The sequence below is a fragment of the Apus apus genome, chromosome 3 (genome assembly GCF_020740795.1).
Source record: "Apus apus isolate bApuApu2 chromosome 3, bApuApu2.pri.cur, whole genome shotgun sequence".
NCBI lineage: Eukaryota > Metazoa > Chordata > Aves > Apodiformes > Apodidae > Apus > Apus apus.
The window spans coordinates 96,090,289-96,111,802 of NC_067284.1; the positions used below are offsets into that span (position 1 = coordinate 96,090,289).

Genomic DNA, 21,514 nt, shown 5'->3' on the forward strand with positions numbered 1-21,514 from the left:
TTTGAATTTCAAAAAAATTTATTTAGACATCTGTTGCTCTTAAATTACAAGTTAAAAAGAGCACGCAGTGCACTGACACACTACTCATTACTTCTAGAGCTCTTTTAAGACGTAAGGTGGCTTCTTCAAGATAAGACAACTCAGCATGATCCAAATTCAGCTATCCATTTCTCATATTTCTCAATGTCCGCAGCAGATACAGATTTAGAAACCTTCTTCAAAGCTATTTCAAAGTCTTCCATAGTTGTTGGCATGTGCATGTCATCTCGGGAAAGATTTCTTATTTCTTCTGGTGTCAAGCCTTCAATGCGTCTCCTCATTGCCATCAATGATGCGTCTCTATTAAGGATGCAAAAAAAAAAAAAGTTACTCAATAGGGGATGGCAAAGTCAGTTTTTTGAAGGACCCAACTTAGTGTTATAGTTAAGCTCTCGCATTCAAAGAGATACAATAGAGAACTGTAAACTTTTACTGGAAGATCTCCATGTGCTTGTACAACCTACACCACCATGCTATCTGCATTTTTCTAACACGGATTTATTCTCTCTGGATCTCTGAATAGCTATGATTCACAGGCTAGGCAAAGGAGGTAATTGGTTTATCTAATCCCACTACACACCTATGATGTAGCTGCTGTTTATAGTACTTTAAAACAGGAACAAGACAAAGTAATGACTTCACTCCTCCTGTGTAAAGAAGTGGCTGAAGTGTTTTAAGTGTTTCCTAATCCAAACAAGAATCCCACTTTAGAGACAGAACAGGCTACAGTATCTACCTCCAACCTACACATTCATAGCTAATTGTTAAAAATGCAGAAACTGTTGGGCCAGTGGCTTCTCAAACTCCTGACCTTAATATGCATTAAGTGTATTTTACAATTACCATTTTCTTGCTGCATTAAGTTTGACTGCATTTGGATATCCAACACCAATGTCAGTGGCAGGAGGTGATGAGCTGGTGAGATGATAAATGGATAAGACTGGAAAATTTCCTTTTAATTCATTTTTATATACCTTATTATGAGGAAAGGCTGAGAGAGCTGGGCCTCTTTAGCTTGGAGAAGAGGAGACTGAGGGGTGACCTCATCAATGTTTACAAATATGTTAAGGGGGAGTGTCTGGAGGATGGAGCCAGGCTTTTTTCAGTGATGTCCAGTGACAGGACAAGGGGCAGTAGGTGCAAACTGGAACATAGGAGGTTCCATGTAAATATCAGAAAAAACTTCTTTCCTGTGAGAGTGACAGAGCACTGGAACAGGCTGCCCAGAGAGGCTGTGGAGTCTCTTTTGCTGGAGACATTCAAAACCCGCCTGGACGTGTTCCTGTGATCTAGGTGATCCTGCTGTGGCAGGGGGGCTGGATGAGATCGAGGTCCCTTCCAACCCCTAAGATTCTGTGGTATTATTATAAGAAAATGCTACTTATTTTGCCTAGCAGTAAAAAAGATGGAAGAGTAATCCTGGAGATGCCACAACAGTATCTTATCATCTTAGTAGATGAGAATACAAAGAGAAAAACTTTTACATTGTCTTCTAGGAGGATTCAGAAAGATAGTTTCAGCATATTCTGTTTCAGTTCCACCCCCCTCCCCACAAAGGAGAACATAACTGACAGACTTCATGGATTTACTAATATAATAACTGTTAGCAATTAGAAAGCATAATCCAGTAACTAGAATTTCACAACAACAATAATTTGCCTTGTTAAACTCCATTTTAGTAAAATACCACCATGCTTTGATGTTGTATCATCATTTGTGAACTAAAAGCCAGTGTTCCACAATCAGGGGGCAGCAAGGATTCAGGGAAGCATCTCATGCATCTAATTTGCCCCCAGAAAGCAGTTTATAAAAAACCCTCACCAAACCAATCAAAAAACACCCATCATACCCCAACACACCCAAAAAATTGAAGTGCAGATGCCTCCACTTTCTTCTGTAAAGTCATTATGATGACAGTCATTCCAACATAGTCTCTCAGTGCTTTCTCAAATGCACCCTTAGTGCCTGATGAAGCACAAAAACTATGTTCAGAAAATAAGCAGCCACCCACTGGAACAAGCAGGAGTAACTTCTCTTCAGTCTGATCAAAACGATGATTGAAAGTCAGTTCATGCTCACATCAAATAGGCAATTTAGATGCATTTTACATTTCCTGAATGTCACTTTAAAGTTTCACCTTCATTTTCCATGACTACATGCTGACTGTTAGGCCCTGTACTGTTACCCCTGACTGGTTTTCACTCTAGCGCAGCTAGCTTTGGATTTCACCTCAAATTCTTTAAGGCAGGAGAATAATTTGGAAAAAAAAAACACTAAAAACTGAGCCATGAAGTCTGGTTTGCTAAGTTTTGGTTGTGTCACTAGCAAGGACTGTGATAGTCTACAAATTTGAACTTTACTATGCCTATATACTGTCTATCTGAACCACAAAAAAGCATTTTTAAATCAGCCATGTATCTTTTTGTCTCAATGTAAATGAAACTAGTGTTTAAGATCTGCTTTTCCTGATAACATTAACAAAATGCAAACACAAAGGCTAGAATTACTGCTTTCTTACTAATTTCAAATCACGTGTATCCAAACTGCAGTTTCGATTTCTGGTTACTGGCACGTTAGTCATCTCTAAGGGGAATGCCACAAATGAAAAACTAGGGTGTTTCTTTGTGGGTTTGTTTGCTTGCTTTTGATTTTTAAATAGTATTTGTACAAATGGACTTTGAATAAAAAGATTATAAATGGACTCTTCTTCTTGCCTGGAGAAAAGAAGGCTCCAGAGACACATCACAGCAGCCTTTGAGTACCTGAGGGGCCTACAGCAAAGCTAGGGAGAGACTTTTTACAAGGCCTTGTAGCAACAGGACAAGGGGTAATGGCTTTAAACTGGAAGAGGCAAGATTTAGGTCAGACGTTAGGAAGAAATTCTTTAGTGTGAGGGTGGCAAGACACTGGAACAGGCTGCCCAGGAAGGTGGTGGAGGCCTCACCCCTGGAAGTGTTGAAGGCTGCCATGGGAGATAACCTTGCCCATGTAGAGAGGCTGGAACTAGATGATCTTTAAGGTCCCTTCAACCCAAACCATTCTATGAGCAAGTGTGCATGTATGTATATGAAAGTAACTCAAAAACATTAAAAGTATCCAGACTTTTAAACAAGTGTATTGGTATCCACTATAAAATTAATTACAAATAACAAACACTGAACAGACCAGATGAAACTGCAGCTAAAACACAAAGCAGCAGGCCAAAAACTCTCATGTTACATGAGCCTATTAACACAAACTCCTTTCAAAGCACAAACACCAAGACTGAGCAAAAGAACACCACAAATTTCATCTCACAAACCTACAAATGAAACAAATCTGCACAACACTGATGTAGAGTAACTAACATACCAGTCTTTTCCCAGACACTGTGTAAGGTTTGTTCAGGAAATAGTACTGAGCCTCCAAACTCTTAGTTCAGCCTTAAGGGGACCCTGCTGATAGAGCCTTTGGTGGCAGTTTTGCGTATAGGCCACTCGCATTCCTCCCTGCGGCACAGCACACTGTCCTCTCAGTTCTGCTGAGCAGTGTTTGCAGAGCTGTATTAGGAATTAAGGCAAGAAATGCATCTGCGTTTCAGCAAAGTAACGAGGAGGTGTTTTTAATCCAGAACAGTTCCCTGATCCCGTTCAAAGTACACCCGCACAGCAGTTGTGCTGGTACAACTTGCAGCTCAAGCCTTGCACTGCCACACTTCAGGGCTACCTCCAAAGCCTGAAAGCACAGTTACACAGGGGCTTATTAGATGACAACAGCATCTTAGGAGATTTTGGTTCTTTGTCCCATCCTGCCGATTCCCCAGTTGGTCACCACTGCAACTGTGTCAGTGCAAATCTTTAGGTGTAAAGCACATGACTGATACCAGTCCTCAGAAAAGTAGTCTTTTCTTCCCCTTTTCAAATTTTGGAAGAAAAGATTGGGGAAAGGCTTAGAAAGTATTTTTAGTAAATTATTCCAGGAATCCAAGTTATAGAATAGGCCTACAAATTACAGTATACAAACAGTACTGAGGAGAAGGGGAGACAGAGGAAGAAGAAAACTTAAGTCAGCCTCATCACTAAAACCAACATGCTGAGTACAGAGCTCTTGTACTGCCACAGTTTGATAAAGCTTTTCTGTGTCACGACAGACGAACATTCTGCATTTTTACTTAGTTACTCTGGCCTCTGCCACTATTGCCTCCTTCCACATGGAGGTCCTGTTGAAGTAGTATAACATCCATAGAATGACTGCAACAACTCTACCATTTAAAGCCTACCAGTCTGTGGATATTCCTCACACAAGGAATCTGGTGTACATGAAAGAACATGGAATTTTACCTAAATAATTTTGTTTAGATCACTATGTTGCAACTGCTTTTCATCATTATTGAAAGAAAATATCAAATGGAAATCTAAGCAAAAATTAACACAGGATTTCTGCCTTTTAGCCATACATAAAAGACAAGTGAATTTGTTTTTATCCAACTTTTATCATGTAAATCAGTTACTTGACAAACAGTTTTCTCAGAGTTTGTAGCAGTAGTAACACAAATCATGCAATGATAACATACCTGCATACATTGGTAATGTCTGCACCTGAATAACCCTCCATTTTCTCAGCTATATTTGCAAGGTCAACGTCATCAGCCAGTTCCAGCTCTCGTAGATTTATTCTTAGGAGTTCTTCTCTACCTTTTGCTAATCAAAGAACAGAAAATTGAATCTATACAATTTGCTTTCTGAAGATAAATAATGAATTGAACAGGGATAAGAGGGAAGAATGAGAAAGACATTGTACTTGCTACAAAAGTAACCATTCAATGTTTAGATTTAACCTCATCCTGAATTCATAAAGGAATGTATACATCTCAATTAGATTTTTAAACCAGGTGATCAAACTAAAGGAATATTGATATGAGTTTAGATTTTAGTCTTTTCAACCACCCTTCTTCCTAAGTCTTCATACCTGATGGTAAAGGAATGTAAATTCTCTTTTCTAGTCTCCGCCTTAGGGCTTCATCAATATCCCAAGGAAAATTAGTAGCAGCAAGTACCATAACCATTTTAGAAGGATCATCATTTTCCGTAGCCCCTCCAACACCTGCATTGGAGAAAACACAAAGTAAAATGTACATTTGATTTATATACTTTCATGTATAGAGAGAACAATATTCACAATTCCAGAATACTAAAGGAGATGCTCTATTGTGCTTTGGTGAGTTCAGGTGCAACAGCATCACCAAGTGCAACAGAGTTCAGTTTTTCATCTACATGACAGCCTGCAAGCAAAAATGGGAGACCTGGTTTAATTAGAACCAATGGCGTAGGCCATTACTCAAATCAAAGTTTCTCTCCACCGTGACTGGAATGCTTTTACAGCAGAATTGTTTGCATTTCTGCCATTATAGCGTTTGACTTTTCACATCAAGATCCTATACCAGAATGTGAAGAAAACCAAAACCCACTCAAAACCCAAAAAAACATCACCACACCAAAAAGCAGATGTCCTCCCCATCCCTCAACAGTTCTGACTTAATAACCATGCAAAAACAGCGTTACCCCCCTACAAAGTTTCTTCACTTCTGCATTCAGGCCAGATGTTCCACATACTCAGGTGGACTCTAAGAAACTGCTGAAGTGAATGTTTACATCTGGCAGACTGAATCACAACTTCTCAGAGGCAGAGAGAACACCTCAGTCTCTAAAGCACTGTGAAACTGCTGCTGTATGAAGTTTATTTCATTAAACTTGCTACCCTCTGCATTTACTGTTTTTGCATACAATAATAGGATTGGGCTGTAGAATAGCCATTGTGCCTAGTCTGCTTGAAAATTTGCATATAAACTACCATTTATGAACACTCAAGTAAAAGGACTTCAAATAGTTGTTACTAATAAAATCAGGTTATGTGCATACTTGAGTTATGAGACCAGCATTACAGCTCTGCTACTATTTGAAGTCAAACATAAAAGGGCATCAACATCAAAGAACCACAAATAAATGTACAAATCTTCTGAATCATGGAATTCTGTCATAAATTATTCCATAGATCAGCACTTTCCAGTTGCTTCTTTTCTTCTTCATGCTCACCAGAGGAGTATGAAAAGGATGCCTCTATAGCAACTTTGCAGTGCTACCTACTTTTTAACCTTTGTTGACTTTGAAAATATTAACCAAAGAGCAGCAACAAACTTGGTGTTTTAAAAAGAAAACTCTCTCAACTGCTTCTATAAAAAATTGCCTTCATTTTTTATATCTTTAGGAGGAAAAAAAAAAAAGAGACCCCACAGAAGCTAAGTGTTAACGATTGCCTTTGAAGTTTAAATTGGAACAGGTGACAGCCCTTTTGAACCACTTTTTACTTGGTTTTGCGGAAGTGAGTGATATGCTAGGTAATGAGTGAGAGGCACAATTAATACTTTTTTTCTTCTACAGTTTTGAAATCTTGTATTCACCACTGAATCTTCATTATTCTGGGTGAGTAACATGAAGTCACTGAGATTGTTAAATAATCAGTATCTTTTTTCCTCCCACACTGAAAGCTGCAACAGTGCATTTGTATCTTTCTACCCCAATTTCATGTAAGGTTTTCCAACAAATTGCTTATTGAGAACTGAAGCTTTTATTATTATTTTTTCTCCCTCAAGTTTCCTCCAGTCCAGGACTTCCCAGTGATAAGGGTACTTACCATCCATTTGAACTAGCAGTTCTGCTTTCACACGTCGGCTAGCTTCATGCTCCTCTGAGGTTCCCCTGCGACTACAGATCGAGTCTATCTCATCAATAAAAATAGTTGTAGGGGCATAAAATCGAGCCTAAAGAACACAAAAGATAAAGCAGAAACTGAAATGGCAGTCTACTTGCATTTAAGAAATAGCAGCATATTCAGAGCTGGCTAATGACATTTATCCAATGAATCAGCTCGTAAGTATCAAATAATACCTGACCTTCCCTCTCTTTGACCATTGCACCCAACTACAGGGCAGCTGTGGATTCACTAATAACATTTGAGCAGAACAGTTTCTGGCAAAGTCCTATAATCATTAGGGCTATAAGCAAATGTTTCAGTAAGCTAAAGGCAGTTTTACACATCAGGAATAACATTTCTAACTATGAAAGTCATCACAGAATGCTTGAGTGAGAACTCAGTTAAAGCTAGGAGAAATATTAAACTATGATATGGAAGCTGTTCAGATGACAGGTCAGCTGCAAAGTAACTCCAACCTTTCTGAAAACAAGAGGTCAAAGACAAGAACCCGCAATAATAAGTGCTACTGTTCTACAGCAGTTGAAATGCTGTCCATTGTGTATATGCATTTTTGATTGATAGGTGTGATATCAACTCATTTAATATGATCAAACTATATTGTAAAAGGTCTTATTTCCTGACTTTTCTGACCACTGTAATTGCAGCTTTGCTGCCCCCTTCAGTACCAGTCACCCTAGCAAACACTGCGTGCAAACCTGGTAACACATGAAAAAAGTCTACATATTCTGAGCCAATTTCAAGGATTGCATGCTCTAAAAGCCAAGTTCAGTTTGAACTTATACAAACATCCACCACAATTAAAAAAAATCCATGCACAGCCTAAACAGGGTTCTCACCCAGGAGGGAATCAGGTTCCATCTCCAGTTTTACATGCAAGTATGCTCTACAGCACCCATCAGCTTACAGCAAGCTACCTCTAGTGCAACAAGTTATCCCTGAAAATAGAGACAACCATGCTTTTCAGTTTTTATAAAGCTATTTAGGAACAAACAGATCTTGAATGTACATGGCCTTATCAGGTGGTCAAAGCTTGGAGAGCTGTTTACGTATATTATGAGTTCTAAATCTTGGCAAGGTTTCACTATTCCAGAAGTAATTTTACTTCATTATCTCACTATTTATGTTCAGAAACTTCAATCACCATTTCAAACAGCAGACGAACAAGTTTCTCAGATTCTCCTCTGTATTTTGAGGTAAGTGTTGAAGAAGAAACATTGAAAAAAGTAGTCTTGCATTCAGTGGCTACAGCCTTTGCCAGGAGGGTCTTTCCAGTACCAGGAGGACCAACCATCAGCACACCCTATTAAAATGGAAAACAACCACTTTTTACAAGAATCAAAACAGAGACAACTTCACATTTTATTTAACAGTGTAATATTAAAATGCTAGATATAAACTCTCCCTTGAAAAGTTGCTCAAAAGTAATTACTATTGCTTATTTGCAACAATACAGCTGAAAACAGTGTATTTCTCTGGCTGACATCTTTATTTTGTGAGTACTATTTACCATACATTTTGTTACTAGAAATGAAAATAATGTATGTAAACTGTAAAACACTTGAAATCTCTTCTTCCAACAAGATCAAATCTCAGAATCCTACTTATGACCACAGAATCAGACTTTTTTTTTCATACCTTCCATGGTCTTCTAATTCCCTTAAAAAACTCTGGCATCCACATTGGTAAAACTACAGCTTCCTTAAGCAGCTTTTTGGCTTCTACTAAATCAGCAATGTCATCCCTGGCAAGAAACAGATAGTTGTTTGACAGATTCAGACAGGCTACAAAAGAATCAGTCCACAGTTCAAAATAATATGCAAACTGGTTATGTAACAGCTCTTCCATAATTCAGGAAAGTGAATTGGATTTATAGACATTTTAGGGGCAAAAGCCTACAGTTGACATCTGCCTAGTAGACTCCAGAAAGACACATTAACTATTTCACTAGAGCACTGTTGTTTTTATTGACAGAAAGAATAAGGAGAACAAGGCAAGTTGGTTAAGCTTATGCTAGTTACAGATGACGCTTTCTTCTTTTGTCAAGAACGTGGCTGTTGCCCAAAACCTGAATGCCATCTTTCATAGTTATGAGAATAACTTACTGAAGACTGGATGAAGCTAAATTAAACAGAATTTTTAGAATTCTTTTTCAGAGTAACAAAAGTATTAATTCTTAGATACCTTTACAGGCTGGTCTTACTTTCTTGAGAGTAACTCTCAGGGCATCTGCTTACCCGCATGTGGCCAAGCAGTATTTTTGTTCATATGGAGAATTAGTTTCAAATCTGAATTTGTAATTTAAGATTAAACATAAAAACATGCATTTACACATTAACCTGAAACACATGACATTTGCATGCATACAAAGTTGTTTGTGGAATTGTTTGGGGTTTTTTTAAAGCCTACTTTATTTGCCAGATGATTTTTGCTCATTTAATCCTCACAAAATCACCTAAGCTTAGAAACACTCGGAACACAAACCAACCTTTGTATAAGGTTTAATATTTAACACATTTATGTAAAGGTACTGACACAGTTATGTTTTATACTGGCAGTCACATCACATGTAGAAAGATTTCAAAGGGTTCCTATATTGACATAACTTCTTTGTTAATTGTTTTTCAATATTGATAAGCCCTTGTGTAGCAAAACAGGTTTTTAAATTAAGAGACACTGGCAGACACTAGAATCTTACACACTGCAAAAGAGTATCTCAAAGAGTGATTTCAGGACTCTTAGAAAAGTTTGAGAAGCTTTGTATGGTCAAGTTGGAGAGGGCTTTGAACAACCTAATCTAGTTGAAGATGTCCCTGACCATGGCAGGGGGTTGGACTAGGTGACCTTTAAAGGTCCCTTCCAACTCAAAATGTTCTATGAATCTGTGGGTGGAAAAAGAGAGCTCTAAAAATATTCAATTACATAAGAAGTTGACTTGCCTGTTTAACAAGAAAACCTGTAGGTACTTTTTATATGCAAGCATACATTAAAATACTTAATTGTTGTCATATCATATAAGAGGAAAAAAGAAACAACTTGGAAAGACTGGCAGCAGTATTCAAACTTACCATCTAATGTTGGGATTCTGAGAAATTATATCTCTTTCCAAAGCTTCTACTAAATCTTTATCATATCCAGTACTGTCAAATTTCTTTGGTTCAGACTCTGAAATCTCAGATGTGGATTTGTTCTACATGTAAAGGACATAACAATGTAAATGTGTCATAATGGTTATGCTACTAGCAGATTTCTGTAACTCCACAATAGCAGCATATTTCTAGAAGGCTGCAATATAAACCAGCATGAAAATCAGAAACCGTTCATACTACTGCTGCACTGCAAGGTCTGTGTGGTTCACCAAGACTTCTGTACTGCCCTGGTCCCATTTCTTTCTCCCCAAGGCCAGCATATTATACTGATGCAGTTTTGTTGCTTCAGTATGTAATCAACACCGCACATACCTATATCCCAGTATAAGTATTCACCTCTTCTCCCAGAAAAATCAAAAACTGAGACAATAGCTGGGCAGGGGAGATTACGTACGAGACTAATTGGACGGTGTCACACTGAGCTAGAGAGTCTAAAATCCTGTAAGTGTCATAAATATGCCATATGTATGGAACATTAGAAAAAATTAAGCAGGACTTCATATGTAGAATGAGCAAAGGTGATCTGCAGGAAGACCCTAGAAGTAAAAGAGAGCTAATTAACTGATAAGAGTAGCATGGACAAGAACAGCAGGGAAGCAGCTCTGCAGTACAGCAGAAGCAAAGAAGCTACACTGTTGAAAGGGCTCAAACAGCAGAGACCATGCAACTGAAAAGAAATAAAATGCACTAGACATACCCTGGGTTTCTATACACTTAACAGCAACACTGGTGATGACAGAACAACTGTAAAAAAGAAAAGACCTATCCTGTCTCTGTGTGTATACCCTTAGTGAGAGGGGATTACAATTCAAAGACAATTTAATTTAGCTCCTAATAAAAGCAGTAGTTTATATAGCTAAGCAAATCCACCCTTGTAGTTTTTACTATTTCCACAGGCCATGACACCTTGCCACAACATAATGTGGCTGAAGCTAATGAATGCATATTTATTCAGACTCTAGAAAACAATTTGTTGTCTTCAGTACAATCTCTTAGTCTGGTCATCAGCTAAATTTATGGAGACCAGAGCACAAGCAAAAATTAAAGCACTCTGATTACACAGAATAGATCCTCCCTCATTAATTGTGTCGGGTCTTTTGTTTGGTTTAAACTGAAAACAGTCTGGAGCTAATACCAGATCTCAACAACAAGAACAAAGTAAAGATCTCCCTTTAAGACTAACTACATCTTGAAATGCTTTGGAACAGTCAAGTCAATCTCAGTCTTAACTATAAAATAACAATTAAAGAACTCACAGGAACACCCCATTTGACTGAGCCCCATTAGGCTCCATTCAGTAATTCAATAATATAATTTTAAACAACTATCTCTAAGTTGCAGTAAACAAGCTGACATTTCCCAGATCACTTCCACCAGATGAAGGTTTGTTGGTCTTTTTCATTAATTTATAACCAAGACTGTCCATAAGGCAAAAAAACCTTACAAGGCGAGACTGAACTGAGCACACCGACTTGAACAGAAGGAACATTTTATACGCATCTAACTTTGTTATACACGCAAATATTAAGAAAGCAAGACTGAGTTTCTCCATTTTATTAAGTTATTTGCAAGCTTACCTTCTCCTCTTTTCCTTTATTTTGCTGATCCTTTTTTTCCCGGCTGCGGACTGCCTTCCCTTTATCATTGGGATTTCGAGAGGATGGACGGTGAGATCCTCTGACAGCTGCACTTAAACGATTGTTGTGAGCTCTGCAATCACTGCACTGAGCAGACTGACGTTTTCTGGCTCCTGGCGAAGGTCTAATTAGTTGCAACATATGCAAAAAGCCTCAGTGTAAAGTGACTGGTGAGCACTACATAATCAAATCAAGTGGTTACAAAATGAAAAGCCATTTTGCTAAAAAGTCTGCATGTCAGAAACAAGACATTTTTAGACAGTCCCCAAAAATAGTTTTTTTTGTCACAAGCTCAGGGATAATTTGCTTAAAGCAAGTTCCTTGGTTTGTCTGTTTCATAAATAAAATTAATCCTAGTTTTATGATGTTAAAAAAAACCCCAAACACAAAGTAAAACAAAAATCCCACCCCAATATATTTTCTCCTTATTACAATGATACTCACTCTCCTACCCAAAGAAACGTAAAGGTTTCTTGGGAAAGACAGTTTTATTTTTACTTCTTGGGAAAGAAAAATGCGTATGTGAGGCCTCCAGTTTTTAGACTACTTTTATAAGCACACATGAATAAACCAGTATCACGTTTGGTGCTATGGACTTTTTTTTAAATTCAGTTTCTTTGCCATTTTGTTAATCTCACAGACACTCTTTTCCAGGGGGCTTCCTAAAATTTCAGCATTAATAAGCCATCAGTCAAGTTTAAGTTCAGGGATATTTATAGAGAACAAAATATGAAAGACTGATTTGGATAGTATTTACTTGAACTAGAAGATATGTTTTGACATATCATTCATGATATATCAGGGTCCAGTACTTTTATTAAAGTTATCTTTAATTGATTCACAGCAGCAATTTTGCCAGAACTTTACATAACTCTTCAGGATGAAATGCATATGAGGCAACATGAATATGCTAATGATATGGACAAAAGTCTTTTCACTCTCCAAGTGGAGTATCTACCAACTTATACTTTTGTTTATGCACACCCCGAACCTCAAAATACAGGAAAACTGATCACACATCTAATTCCCACCTAAATTTGTGAGTTCTGCTATCTGAGTATAGAAATTTACTGTGGTTATTCAAATGCCATCACAGCCCTAGTTTTCACTATGGCTTTTTTGTCTTACCACAATTCAGTACTTCACCAGCTGGCAAGATAAATGGAACAGAAACAGTTCTCTCAAGTCCCTCCCTTCTTAGAAAGAAGAATTTGTGTATCACTTCTCTAGAAAGCTTCAAAACATTAGGAAAATTCTGCCTCCCAGACTCTAACTCTTCCAGAAGGTTTGAATTAATTTGGCTAGTAGTGCTCCAAAGTTGTTAAATGTGATAAATAGAAGCAGTGTGATCACACAAGACCCATTTTTTTCAGAAAGCAGGCTTAAAATAAATACATTAAGAAGTAGAAACCTGCTGAAGTTACCATCTGCAAGAAACAGCTTGTAAATTCAAAGCTTCAAACAGTTTGACAGTACAGCTAAACTGAATTAAGAGTCACCTGTCAAAATGCACATTTCCGTGTCTGCTTTGCACTCCTGTTTCCTCTTTCATGGTACCACTGGCATGTGTTAGAACCTCCAATTAACCAGTTCAGATAGCCAAAACCACAAACATCAGGCAACCATGGAGGGTGGGAGAATCCTTCAGCAGCAGTTACATTGTGGAATGACACTGCAAGGCCATGGTTTCACAGACACTAACCCAGCATAATCAAAACTACTTCTGAAATAAGCAGGCTTGCCTGCAGCTGCTTGATCCCAACCCTTCCCTTGAGCTTAAGCCAGCCTAACTGACCAGCTCACAAAGGAGAGCAGGGAACCATCTTGCTACACAAAAAGAAATGAGCTGGGACACGTCTAAATTTTACTGTTACTTTGATAATTTTTCTTCATACCAGCTACATGCAGAACCATTTTTAAATTGATGAGAAAATCAGTTCAGGAATACAGCTGAGCTTCCATGGAATGACAAGGTTGTCTTAAGACATGGGGGGGAAAAAAAAAAAGGCAGCTTGACATTAGTCAGGCTCACATAAGGCAAAAGCCCCATAAAGCTCTCAAGTAGGCTGCTTCAAAATGGCAACTACTTCACCACAAACGGTGGCAAGCTGCTGGTGCAAGTGTCACACATCTAAATTCTAGGACAAGAATTACACAAGAACAGGCTGAAGTCAAAGCACTCTTTGCCCTGAAAAACATAAATTTAAGTCTTCAGGTTTTCTCTTACCTACGTTCAGCAGGTACTGGCAAAGACCAGACTTCTGCATCATGAGCTGGTAATTCTTGTGAAGCTTTCAATGGAGTATTGTCTAGTTTAAAACTCTCTAGTGTTTTCATTATATCTTTCACATGCTTAGCTTCCACACTTATCTCCTGCCAAACCTGACAAAAAAATTCAAAAAAACAGTAGATTAATCACATTGCAAATGAGTCTGTAACAGTCTTCTGCTCAAGCCCACGTAAAGCCTGGATAGATTCCACATGGTTTCACAAGCTACCTGATTCTACTTCAATAAATAAAAATAACACATCAGATATGAAGGTTTTTCTACCTTCCTCAGCACATTTAAAGAATGAACAAATATATCTTTGACTTAATACCAAAGACACCTTGGTGAATTTTGCATATTAAACACAAATTGCAGAAAAGAACGCAACCTAATAGACTGAAAGTCCATTAAAAAACAAAAAAAGAAGTATGGTTTGTGTTAAGGATAAATTGTTGTGGTAGCCACAACTCAATTTCTGTTATGGATATATAAGTCACACTACTAAAACAATGATGAGAGGAAAACAAGATTATTCAAAATTATACAATAACATAACAGAAGCATTCAACAGCAAGAGGCTGACAAGCCAGTCAGTGCCCTGGCTCCCCAGGGTTGTGCTCCACTTGCCTGTTTTGTCACTGTCAGAACAAGAAGTCATAAAGACGACTTAAATCTATAAACCAATGAAAAAACCTATATATAACAGTGCTACAGTTTATCAGAGAATGGTGTATTTTACACTTTTCTTTACCATAAGATAGTAAATTTTTGCTGCTTTAATGCTTTTCCCTCAAAACGTCCCAGAAAAGTACTATTTACCTGTTGCCATTTCTGTTGCAGATTCGTATCTCTGACTGAGTAGAGGTACTTATTAATTTGATCAAGAACTCCCTGGTAGTAGACCATTGCAGAGTCATAATTTCCCAGTAAAGCATATTCACGAGCCAGCTTTACATTCTCAGTGATCATAACAAGGCTCATGTTCAACATGAAGCTGAAAAAAAACAGGAAACATTAAGGAAAAAATAATAATCCCAGGACCGGAACTAATTTTTGCAACCATTTTCATATGTTTATTACCTCATTTGGCGCATCAAAATACAGAAGATGGAAATATAATTATTAGAAAAAAGTCATAGACCAAATGCCATCCACATAGAGAAATAATTGTTTCTGTATTACTAGAAATGAAACTCTTCACTTCATACAATTGTTTCATGCAACAAAGATTCTGTTGAAAAGCAGATACAAGATACGCAGATTAAAATGCACTGTTGCAGGCCACAACTGCATGCTCTCCTTCCCTTTTTATTGTATTGTAAGACTGATACTTTACAGTTAGCACTACAACATCATCCATACTATAATGGCCTGTGGTTTAAAAAAATCCCCAACATGCAATAAAATAAATCAAAGCTCTTCTTCCAGATGCATTAAGATTGTTTTGGTTTTTTTACCTTAAGATTCCATGCATACAAGTTTAGCAGTCTGATTCTGCCTTGTGGAGAACACTTTTTTTCCATTTATTTTTACAGTTCTTCAGTTTTCTACGTTTCTTTGACACAAATCAACTTCCATGAATCACCTTCCTATCACCTTCATTTTTACATTTAAAAAGAGACTCTTAAAAATGCTGAGGCTGCCAAGTTGTCACTGAAAGGTAAGGAAAGGCCACAATTAAACACGTAGCATGTGGCTACGCACCTTTTTTCACTTATTGTTGAAACCAAGCTACTCCTCCCCACAGTGGTTTTTGTTTTCTTTGTTTTGGGGGGGCGTTTTTGAGCAAACGTTATGGACCGTGACCACTTCCACTTTGTAGCATTAGCAGAACCTGTGCTCTTAGATTAGAATAGCACAGAATTATTGTTTATACAAATACAGTAATATGTAGAAGCAGTAGAAATTCCTTCCAGTCCAGTCACTGTCCATATAGCAGTCATCCTGTGTTCTTATCTACTACTTACACATCCCACCCACTTCTTCTCTAAGATACCTGCACTGTGTCCACTTTTCCTGTCTCTTGCACACCAAGAACTGCCCCACTCTCCTCCTAGTTTCCTAGAACCAAGCACAGAAAACATAAAAATAAGCAAACAAACATGCCTGCAGAGTCGTCTTGCTCTCATTTCAGTGCCTGCACCCAGTACCAGTAAGAGGCAATTGCAGACAAGCAATTACAGCTAAGCCCTGGGATGAAGCACACTTGATACAGATCAACTATTTAAAGAATGTGAGAAGTACTAAACTCACATGCGCAATAAACAGGCTTAAGACCGAACACATTTCAAGACCGGGTCATGGTAAAGCTCGGATGCACTGCCATAGGTTTCAGAAGCTTTGCGCACACCAGACAATCTATTGCTCAAATATTGTCTCCCCATTGTAAAGAGGGGCTGGCTAAGCACAAATAATACATTTTAAGACTCCCAGTCCTTTTTCTGTCTCCTTCCCAAGCAGCTTTATGCACAGACACAAAGCTGATCTATTTCTGAGCCAACATCTTTTTCCTTCCTTGCTCTTCCTTCCCTAGCTCCCCTTAAAGCAGGTAGCTGCTGTGAAAAGTTGCAGCCCAACTGCAACAGACCTGTGACAGCCCACACCTATGCATGCAGAAGCAGCCTGTGGGGTTGAGTCTGGAAACCTGCTATCATAAAGAACATACACTATGTAATTTTGCTGGGGCCAGAGACTTGCTGAGCTGGCCAAAACAGTGTCTACAAGCTGATATAGTTAATGTGACCAGTAACTACAAAGACTACCATAACACCAGCCTCATTAGGCTTTGGAGACATTGTTTGACTTGGGAGTTTTGTTGGTTTTTATCTCAGGAGAAAGAGCCTGAAGATGTTTGTCAACTGCTCCATGGATCATCACACAGATATTACCAAAAAGTTTTCCCTGCTATATTTAGGAGCAAGCTTTTCCACTCCTGCTCATCCTACCAGATACACCTGTTTGCCTGTCCTGAGAATTCAAACCGATGACTAACACTACCGAAATCACAAGTTGAGCAAGATGCTAATAAACACTTTAAAAATCAAGTAATAGCAAGTTACTACAGACAAACTAGATTTTCAAACACAGAGATAAGTCACAGATTACTTTTTCTTTTTTTACAGAGTGCTGTAGAGCAATCCAAGCAGAACAGCAATTCTGCCTAAATATCCAAGGGAAAAAAAAAAAAAAAGCTTGGAAGAGTAGTTTTCATCTGGAAATGTGAAGACAGTAGGAATCAAAATGACAGTATTCCATGTAAAAAAGAGTATATGTGATTCTGAGGCGACAGAAGACAGAGAAAGAAGGACAGAAAGGAGAAACAGGCACAGAAGAAGAACAAACTAAGAGCTCATTCAGGAGGAAAAGTGTTCCCAATTAAATTCTTAAATGTATGATGCTTCCAACACAACCAAAAGTAGTAATTCCAATTAAAACCCAGGAATCCACCTGTTTTGTCAGTGGTACTGAAAATGCAAGAGAATTTAGTTTAAACTAGGCAACCCATTTAATGTGTTGCTTCATGTTGAGTCATAAAAACAGAAGAGCTTGAAGTGGCTTCCAAACACAAGGCTCTTTTGTACAGGTGGGGCAGAAAAAGCTGCTAGCCCTGCTTACGTCTGGACACACCATTGCTGCTGCTGCCTGAATCCAGAGAGTGTCAGAGCTCACACACTGATGGGAGTCCTTGAGCCTTCCTGCACCTGTAACTGAAGGAGTTCTAAGATGGGAAAAATGGAGCTAGAGTACTAACCTGAACCCAGATTAAAGTCTGTAGCAGAAAGTCATAGCTGACTGTGACAGCTCAGAGTTGGGTGTAAGACGTGTAGGAGGCAGGAGTATGCACAAATCTCAGAGTTATACCAGACCTCAAGGAATTTAAAAACAACAACACACCATCAAACTACAAAACTAATCCTGCACCACTGAATATTTTTAAAGTATTTACAAATACCTAGTACTATCACCTAACAGGATGTCAGAGCAGCAGGGCTGCACTTATCAGCTACGACCTTTCCATGAATCATACCCAGTGAAATTATCTATGTTCAACAGCAACTGAAACAGTAACAAGCTTGTAAAGTTTACAGTGAACAGGATATAAGGAAAACAACCTAAGCACTTGGTCCTGCAAGTTTAATTCTACACTGTATACAAACACACACTTCACAATGAGAATACTCACTCTTCACAAGATGTGAGTACATGATTCCCTGAAATTAAAACAATAGAAGCCCATGAAATTAAGCCATCTCTAGTAAAAGAATACATATTATTGTTTGCTGCAAGCACCTAAAATACTTCTAGAGTTTGAACAGCCAAGAGTAGTGGGGTTGAAACCTAACAAAGGTCTGAGATATCTACAACTTCTGAGAATGAGGCTTTGGAACTTATTTTTCTATTTTGTTTCAATGATAACAGGCTGACCATCACCAAGAAAACACTGGGGATACATGGTGTTTTCCACAGTGACTTTAAGGAATTCTCAGAATGAAGTACTTTAAGTAATTTCTGCTTGCATTCATACATTGGAATTTGGGAAGCTGTAACGAAACACAATAGCAATCCTGTTTGGAAAAGAAATCCCCATCAACTTAAAAATAAATAAATAAATAAAAGTAGAGATAGACATGCAGACATCGGGAGGAAAGATTAAAGTTGTGGTCTGTCTGTTACCACAGAGGGCTCATCAGCCACCCTGCGGACTCAGGGAACTGCACAAGCCTTACAAGGAAAATACTTGCAAAGAGTCTTTCAGTCCAACCTTAACGTTTGGACTAAGCCAGCGCCTGAATTTTGGCAGAGTGTGCATGTGTCCATTATTTCAGCCTTCCGCACAGGCTCTGACATCAACGCAAACAGGTAAAATTCAGAAAGTTCTCTCAGGAAGCCAGAAGAGGAAAAAAAAAAAGCACCAAAGCAATAGCTTTCAGCGATCAGCTTTTGCTGACGACGCGGTCCCCAGCACCACCCCCGAGCTCCCTCCAGCTTCACCGCTCTTCTTCACGACATCCGCTCCCCGCAGCGTTCGGTACCAACAAGCAGTTGTGCGGGTTACTTGGGAGATAGAAGAGTTGCCAGACTTACGAGATACTAAACTGGTTCTCACCCACTTGCTGTATTTAACAGTAACGGCAGCAGCAGAAAAACCAGCAGCAGCCACGAACGCAGGCACACTTAGCTATTTACGTAAAGAAATTTAAATCATTAGATACACTGCTGGCAGACGATTTTATGTTTTCAAGGCTAAGCCTTGCAAGAGAGTTAAAAACAAAATCACGTTATTTACTCCTCATTTCACAGGGCCTGGCGTTGTTTTATAGGGTAAACGTTAAATGAGCTCATTTCTCAGCACAGTTAGAATCGGTGCCTCCTACTTCTCCGTGTCGGGAAACAAAGCTAGCCCGACGGCAGCGAGCTGACCAGATGAAGGACAAAACCCACCACAGGTGGCGGGGGAAGGGAGCAGGACCCGGGGCCCGGAGCCCCCGGAGCCCCCCGGGCCGCCCGCCCCCCGGGGCCGCCCCGCGCGATGCCCGCGCGGCTCCGGGCACGCACGGCCCGCAGCGGCGGAGAGGGGCCCGGCGGCAGGCGGGGCGGGCCGCGGCCCTCGCCCCTCGCCTCAGGCCGGGCCAGGGCAGCCCACAGCGGGCACCCCGGGCGCGGGACGCGGCAGCCACAGCCCGGCCACCGAAACGAGGGAAGACGCCGCGGGCTTCCCTTCCACTTACTCCTCTCCAGAGCCCGGCCCCGCTGCAGCTCGCTGCAGCTCCCAGCAGCCGCGACCCTCCGCTCCGTCCTCCCCCTTCCTCCTCCTCCAGCGGAGCCAACCCCTCCCCCCGCTCCGCCCGCCTCCTCCCGCCGCCGCCGGCATTTTGAAGGCAAATCCGGCTGCGTCACTTCCAGCTCAGCGGGGCGGCGCTCGGGAAGGCCCGCCCAGCCCGGCCGACAGCGCGCTGTCTGTTTTATGGCCTGGCTACTCGCAGCGATAAGCCTGATTTTGATTTTTAATTAGTTTATGAGAGGGGAAAAAAGAAAAAGAAAAAAAAAAAAAAAGGCAAAATGCACAACGGAAGGAAAAAGGAACGCTGTTGCATTGGCCGGGAATCGAACCCGGGCCTCCCGCGTGGCAGGCGAGAATTCTACCACTGAACCACCAATGCTCGCATGGGGAAGCATCTCCGCCTCCGCTACTGGAGGTGAGCGGCGCAGTGCGCCTGCGCCGCGGGGGAGGGGGAAGTGCTGCCCGACGGGGCGGGCTGGAGGGACGGCGGGCTGAGCGGCGGGAACGGGCTTCATCCAGCTGTTTACTTCCCATAGCTGCAAAGACGGGTTTTGCCTGTGAAGAGCAGGTATCCATTTCCCCCCTCCGTTTATTCGCTGCTGTGCGGCGGTCTCCAGCTCTTCCATCTGTTACCAAGGGTGTTGTTCTGCGAAAGAAAAGACATCCTGGACCACACACCGCTTAGGAAAACCAGATCGCAAGCTCAGTAAGCCCCAGGAAGGTGTCCTTGAGCCGGGTGTCCCTGACAGAGCAGTCACTTGCCACCTGTCCCAGCACTCGGCTGCTTAGCAACAAATAGGATCTAAAGGTTGGGCACAACGCAGCAGGCTTGTGATGGTTCATTAAGGTAAACTCGGAAGACCTGCAGCATTATATAGTCTTTTAATTAAGTTTATCGCATCCATTCTTACCCCTTTGCTCTTATATTTTTACCAATTTCACATTGTTAAATTGGCAACTTTATCCCTTTAATGAGTGACAGAATTTAAAACAATCATTTCAATCATTTGCTTTGGTAGATGAGGATTGGGTTAGGGATCAGCTAAGCAATCTGGACATCCATAAATCGATGGGTCTGGATGGAATACACCCGTGGGTGCTGAGGGAACTGGCGGAGGTCATTGCTAGGCCATTCCATCATCTTTTGTAAGTCGTGGGCAACAGGAGAGGTGCCTGAGGACTGGAGGAAAGCAAATGTCACTCCAGTCTACAAGGGCAAGAAGGAGGACCCGGGTAACTATAGACCTGTCAGCCTCACGTCCATCCCTGGAAAGGTGATGAACAACCTGTTCTTGGCACTATCTCTAGGCATATCAAGGATGAGGGGGTCATTAGGAGCAGTCAACATGGTTTTACCAAGGGAAGGTCACGTTTGACCAACCTTATAGCCTTCTATGAGGAAGTAGCTAGGTGGATAGATGATGGTAGAGCAGTAGATGTGGTTTATCTTGATTTCAGTAAAGCATTTGACACTGTCTCCCACAGCATCCTTGTAGATAAACTGAGGAAGTGTGTTCTTGATGGTCAGGTAGTGAGGTGGATCATGAACTGCTTGAAAGGAAGAAGTCAATAAGACAAAATCTAATTGGAGGTCTGTGACTAGTGGAGTCCCTCAGGGGTCAGTACTATTCAGCATTTTCATCAGCAACCTGGATGAGGGAACAGAGTGTGCCCTCAGCAAGTTTTGTGATGACACTAAACTGGGAGGAGTGGCTGACACACCAGAAGGCTGTGCTGCCATTCAGCAAGACCTAGACAGGCTGGAGAGCTGGGCAGGAAGACACTTGATGAAATTCAACAAGGGCAAGTGTAGAGTCTTGCATCTGGGGAAGAACAACCCCATGGACCAGTACAGGTTGGGGGCTGACCTGCTGGAGAGCAATGCAGGAG

The 21,514-nt window shown here is 40.4% G+C and overlaps 1 protein-coding gene, 1 long non-coding RNA gene and 1 other non-coding gene across 7 annotated transcripts; 1 reads left to right on the forward strand and 2 right to left on the reverse strand.

The window, feature by feature from the left end:
* KATNA1 (katanin catalytic subunit A1) lies at positions 1–19,604 on the reverse strand. Of its 5 annotated transcripts, none has more exons than XM_051614862.1 (11): positions 19,572–19,604; positions 14,662–14,836; positions 13,800–13,954; positions 11,513–11,696; positions 9,855–9,976; positions 8,425–8,530; positions 7,931–8,089; positions 6,709–6,835; positions 4,987–5,121; positions 4,592–4,718; positions 1–339 (listed from the first exon to the last, which is right to left on the reverse strand). In XM_051614862.1, the coding sequence occupies exons 2-11, from the start codon at positions 14,830–14,832 to the stop codon at positions 141–143; spliced, it is 1,485 nt and encodes a 494-aa protein (XP_051470822.1). In that variant the 5' UTR covers positions 14,833–14,836; positions 19,572–19,604; the 3' UTR covers positions 1–140. The 5 variants fall into 5 exon arrangements, with proteins under 5 accessions (XP_051470822.1, XP_051470823.1, XP_051470818.1 ...); XM_051614863.1 differs by lacking the exon at positions 19,572–19,604 and adding an exon at positions 15,839–17,062; XM_051614858.1 differs by lacking the exon at positions 19,572–19,604 and adding an exon at positions 15,300–15,398.
* On the forward strand, positions 6,438–16,046 carry LOC127382802 (uncharacterized). Its single transcript, XR_007889057.1, has 3 exons — positions 6,438–6,497; positions 15,378–15,502; positions 15,977–16,046. It is a non-coding gene; the product is annotated as an uncharacterized LOC127382802 (long non-coding RNA).
* A 328-nt stretch (positions 19,605–19,932) lies between the features above and the next one.
* TRNAG-GCC (transfer RNA glycine (anticodon GCC)) lies at positions 19,933–20,003 on the reverse strand. Its single transcript has one exon. It is a non-coding gene; the product is annotated as a tRNA-Gly (tRNA).
* Between the last annotated feature and the right edge of the window lie 1,511 nt (positions 20,004–21,514).

What these genes read in the sequence shown, in the direction of transcription:
- KATNA1 (XM_051614858.1), bottom strand. An exon ending in CAGAATCCCAACATTAGATG is followed by an intron (nt 8,531 to 9,854) that starts GTAAGTTTGAAT and finishes GTTTCTTGCCAG; the next exon opens with GGATGACATTGCTGATTTAG. An exon ending in TTACATTCCTTTACCATCAG is followed by an intron (nt 4,719 to 4,986) that starts GTATGAAGACTT and finishes TTCTTTGATTAG; the next exon opens with CAAAAGGTAGAGAAGAACTC.